We start from the raw sequence: 5554 nt of genomic DNA on the forward strand, positions 1-5554 counted from the left end.
TTTTTTTGTCTTTTTGAGACAGGGTCTCAATATGCAGTTCAGGCTGGCCTTGAGCTCACTTTGTAGCCCAGGCTGGTTTCAAACTTGTAATGATCCTCCTGCCTCAGCCTCCCAAGGGCTGGGATTACACGTGTGCACCACCACGCCAGGCCCACCTGTGACTCCTACTGGGACAAAAATCATACATTTTTGTGTACATTCATAACAGAGATAAATTGCTAAATTTCAGTTAAAGACTGGAAGAGAGAATCTTTTCCCTGCCATTGTTCACCAATCATAAAATTCCAGCCACAACTGCAAGTTGCAGAGACCCTAGATTAAGAATCTTGTACTTTGAGGCTTTGTGACCACCTTCCAGAAGGCCCCTCTGAGACTCTGGGGATAGTTTTCAAAGCAGTCAAATCTGCCCTCCCTGAAATCAGGCAGCAGTGAGGAAAGCCACTGAGTGAGTAAGCTGCTGGCTTGACAGGGGACATCCATCAGCGTGTGCTCAGGACTCAAGAGCAGCTAGATTTCTGGGCACATCCCAGACCTTCTGGTCCAAATGCCCAGTGTTGTCTTGAGAATCTGCATTTTGAACAGAAGCCCAGGTGACATCTTGCACAAACATCCTGAAATTTCCTTGGTGCCTTGCCCCAATCAGAGACTCAAGATACTGGGAAAAAGCTCTGGGATGCAGCTCACACCTCCCCTGGCTGGAATGCAAGTGGTGTCATTGCCAGGAAACAGCCTGCAGCTCCTTGCCCCTCCGGGGCCCCTCATGTATAAGTGATGCCTGAAACACGAGGCTACGCAGTCCTCAGCAGGAAACCCGAGCAGAGAAGTGTGTGGCCGGATTGATGTGCTGGGAACCGCCACCTCCTTCCCAGCTCTCTCCCAAACTGCACCTTCAGTCTCCAGCCAAGGAGTTCCGGCTGCTGTCAGGGCCCAGGAAGGAAGGCTGGCTACCATGAGGCCAGGGAAGCACTCCCAGCTGGAGGGGTACATGGCCGAGCAAGCTGTGTGAGCCCAGGTGGGGCCCTCAGGAGCCCTGCTGACCATGAGCCCTCCACCAAACGGCCTGAAGGAGGAAGGTGAGTCCTGAACTCATCCTCTGGGGTCCTACATACAGTCTTTCTGGGCAGAGATGGGGTAGGAAGCAGTCTTGAGAGGCAGGGGAAGGAACCTGTGTTTGAGTCCAGGCCTGAGCCTATGTGCTAAGTGACCTCAGTGTGGTTGTTCCACCTCTCCCTGCCTCCATGGTATGAAGGTGGTCTTCACCACCTCATGGGCTATTGGAGGGACTGAAATGACCTGTGCAAAAACCATGCATGGAGCCCACGCTGACATGTATACTGGAGGTTGTCATAGTCCTGTGGGTGCTGTGAGTTCTCAGACCCTGCTGGTCTTAGTCTCCTGTTGTCTTGGTTACAGTTGCCTCTCCTTAGCAACCCTCTTAGCAGTTCTATCTGTCTGGGATGATGGGGGAGGTTGTTATGACCACACAGCTTTTCCAAGGTGTAGGAGAAATGTCAAGAGCTGGGGCTTGCTGAGTAAAATAACTGCAGCCAAGTTCCAGTCTGAGGCATTCATAAACCAACTGAGAGCTCCAAAGAGAGGTGCTACTGGGAGGAGGACTTTCCAGAGGACAGCTGCTTACTCCCCACTCCTGTCCCTTACAGCACATGGTGGAGACAGAGGATGGGCCCAGAGCAGCTCCCCTCGGACAAGTGAGAATGGTGGTAGCTTCCCAGGGAGTGTGCAGGGCCCAACTCACCTCCATGCCCAGTTGTCCAGCTGCCCTCTCCCTTTCTCCTGCCTCCTCTTCCCCTCCCTCTCTTCCTCTTATTCCACACTGCATCTGAGCCCCTCGTCTCAACCCATGGGAGGCAGTAGTCTAACTGGGGAAGAGGCAGAGAGGCCCTGCTGCTTGGCCCTGGGTCCCTGGGTATCAAGGGACACTCCAGAGCTACAGACACACTGAGCCAAGGTTTGGGATGCTGTGAACATTTACCAGCCAGGGGAAAGGGCAATGTCCTGCAGGCAGTGGATGGGTGGTACAGACAGGACTCACACCCTGGCCACCTGGCTCTAGAGGGCACATTCTGGACCACCTGAGAGTGCCCTGGGAATGGGTCCTCAGGTATCTTTCCATGGAGAATGTGATCACATTCTCCATGGGCCTGTAAAGAAGGCCGCCAGCTCCAGGAGAAGCTGGAGAGCCGTAGGAGGGAAAGACACCCTGTACCACCGTGATGAGGAGAGGGTGGGGGCCACAGCCACAGGCTGGGCACCCAATGCTGCATGTCACAGTATCAGAGACGCCATATCATTTCTCTTCACCTCTCCAGCAAAGCTGGGCTCCACTTGTAGGTCAGGAAGTAGAGTCATAGGGAACAGTGGACTTCTGGAAGTTTGGGAGAGTCCCCTCCTCTCAACCAGCCCCCGCCGTGACCTTCCTTGTATAGAGAAGCTGCTCCAGAACCCACCTCCTCTGCCCAGGCCTTCTGCTCTCACTGTCCACTGCTTCCCCATTGTTGGGGTCCGAGACCTCAGTGGGGCAGTGATGCAGAGGCAAAAGCTAGGAGCAAGAGGTCCAGAGGAGCTGGCGGGGAGGGAGGGGCCTGAAAGCACTCTCGGCATCTCACCACCCCTTCCCACAGCGCCCTGCTGCCCATCCCCACTGTCCCTCCTCCCCAGCCCACCTGTCTTCCTCTCACTGCTCAGCTGTCCCCAAAGACCCAGCAGCAAGTGTGAGGAAGCATGCTGTGCCCCAGTGTGGCCCCCAGGAGACCCTCCTCTCAGGAGTGGTGGGGTCAGCTGCTCCTCTAGTGACAGTTACCTGCAGGATGCTCCCTGTGTATGGGTGACCAGACACATTCCTCCCCCGCCTCGTCACACTGTCCTCCTTCTTGTCCCTTCTCCCTGTAACTTGGCTTCCCTGGGACTTGATGGAGTCACCTGTAGGCAAATATCCCTTGAGGAAGACTGAAATACAAGGTTGTTTTGCTTAAAATACAAGCCTTTTCCTACTAAACTACATTCCCTTTCCTATGACATCATTTCCACTTCCCATAGAAAAGATGAAATAGGTCAGAATTTCTGCCTCGAGATCCAACCAATCAAGGGATGTGGTGAAGTTAAATATTGGGAACTCACTAAATTAACTGAAACCCAATTACATAAGAGTTTCCATTTCAAATCTTCTCTGGGGTTGTCTCTGAGGGGAGATGATGCCCTAGTGAATAGGGCCTATTCCTTCAGCTTATACTTTATAAAGAAAAAAGTCTGAGAATACAAAGTTCTTTTTTTCAACATAATTGCAATCTATCACTGTTGGAAAGAAGGGTCAGAACTCTTCATCCTCCCATTGTGTTTGGTGAAAGCACTGAACTATTAAGATGGAGGTGGAGGACAAGCTAGAGCCACCAGCTCCTCCAGCCTCCCAGCCTGCTTTTTGCTATCTGAATTCTCTTGCCAGGGTCAGGGACATACACATGAAGCCCATGATGTTCAAAGGAGCACCTGCTGAGCTTGGAGGTCTTCCTAGCAAGAGAGCTGCCTTACAAGTTCCTAAATGATACCTGTTGTGATTTGAGCAATATTTGCAAGGGGAGCAATATAATACAAGGCACATATTTTGTAAGATTATTTATAATAGTCACCCAAAGAATCATACACATGAGAGTGCAGGAAATCTTTCCACACACTTTAGATCAAGAAATCTAGCCAAAAGCCTGGATCCCGTGGAAACGTCCTGCATGAGTCCAGCTGAAGACCTAGAGCTCATAACAATGCCTCCCACAAGTCCCACTGGAGACCTAGAGCCCAAAACAATGTCTCATGCAGGCCTGTTTCACAGACCTGCACTGGGAAAGCCCAAAGGTCAGTGGTAGAATCTAAGAAGTCTGTGCCAGCAGGATGAAGGATCTGTGCTAGCAGGCTGAGGGATCTACACTAGAGCCAGAAAGCGACACACAAAGTAAGAACCAGAGCAGCCCTGACAGGTACCACAGCCATCCTCAGCAACAGTACGGTCCTGAGCTCCTCCGAGGATCAGGAAAGCTGACTTCCTATCAGGAAAGCCAACGCAGCAAGCTTCTCTAGGAGACTGAGCTGTGCACCTTCTTCCCCTACAGAGCCAGAAAACCATGCTCAGAGTGAGGACCAGAGCTCCCCCAAAGTGAACCAAAGCTATTCTCAGTGAGAGCAAGGTCCTGAGCTCCTCAGAGGATGAAAACACCCAAGTTCATCAGGAAAACCAGCATGACAAGCTCCTCCAAAAGATCCAGCAGCTCCTTACAGCTTCTACCAGCTCCCAACAGCCTTTCTCAGTTCCCAAAAACCTAACTTCTTCTCCAGGTCTGCCTCTTATGCTGCTGGCAACAATCCTCAGGTGGACCTCACACACCCAGCACCACGCTTACTCAGTTCAGCTGGGGGTTATTAGTTGCCCACCAGTTGTCAATCCACCACAATACCATAAGTGGAGTCCATTGAAAACTATGAAAGAAAGAAAAGGCAGCCTGTTTTCCATACAGAAGAAGCTCAGGGAAGACTAAAGGGCAAATTCTGGCTCATTTTCCACATTCCCCATGAATTTCTTTCAGTTGAGAACCAGATTACAACAGGAATTACATCTTGGAAGAACATTTCCAAACCTCCAACTTACACCTGTAATGCTTAGAAGAATGCCTGGTATGATTCATGACCAAGATGAAATTATTTCATTAGTGGGTTGAGAACATACATAGGCACAGAAGATATAAACATATACTTACTTTCTTATCTGGTCTCCTGCCGGGGTACGGAATGGGTCTTTCTGACTCATCTCCTGGACCCCTCACCTTAATCCCTGCTTCTCTGCCCCCTCTAAAGCCTGGCCTAGTCCAGGTTCTCCTGGGAAGAGGAGCCACAGTGTCTCACTCCACCCCTTCCCCAAGAGCTATGTTCAAGGAATCCTCATTGTAGGAAGTAGTGGATCCAAAACATAACAGCAATGAGGCAAAAGAGGCACCAGGCATAGGCTTGGAAGGAAAGATTCATATAGTGTTATGTGACATACAGGTATTGGTAAATCCATACCTTCTCACATCCCACAGAAGTCTTGGGACACATCTACAGAAAAAGAGGGGATCACTATAGCTCTCTATCCTCATTTTTCTGTCTAAAAGCAAAGAATAAATTGCCATCTGTAAAGATGTCTCTCTGTCTTATATCAGGCAGAGAGAGAATTGCTTTGGAGACAATTCTTTTTTGTTTTGTTTTTTTGAGACAGGGTCTCACTATGGAGTGTAGGCTGGACTTGAACTCACAATAATCCCCCTGCCTCAGCCTACTGAATGCTGGGATTACAGGAGTGTACCACCATACCTCGCTAGCATCTGTTATGGTTTAAATATAAAGTATCCCCTAGAATTAAGGTGTGTTATATGCACGTACCAACTCCCCATGGTGAATGTAATCACTATATACCACATGTACTCATAAAAATTTTTAATTTAAAAAACTAAATTTAAAAAATAAAGTGACCCACAAAACTAAATTTTTAATTTAGTTTTAAATTTTTAATTTT

At 49.5% G+C, this 5554-nt stretch overlaps 1 protein-coding gene across 1 annotated transcript in view; it reads left to right on the forward strand.

Moving 5' to 3' along the window:
- The first annotated feature begins 934 nt into the window (after positions 1–934).
- Positions 935–5554, forward strand: part of Tmc2 (transmembrane channel-like 2) — an 80860-nt gene continuing 76240 nt past the window's right edge. Inside the window, exon 1 of the mRNA XM_005380756.2 lies at positions 935–1073. Within this exon, the coding sequence (XP_005380813.1) occupies positions 1040–1073 (34 nt within the window). The 5' untranslated portion in view covers positions 935–1039. The remainder of the gene's footprint in view (positions 1074–5554) is intronic.

This window comes from Chinchilla lanigera, unplaced genomic scaffold, assembly GCF_000276665.1.
Source record: "Chinchilla lanigera isolate Chin_1 unplaced genomic scaffold, ChiLan1.0 scaffold00014, whole genome shotgun sequence".
In the NCBI taxonomy this organism is placed as follows: Eukaryota; Metazoa; Chordata; class Mammalia; order Rodentia; family Chinchillidae; genus Chinchilla; species Chinchilla lanigera.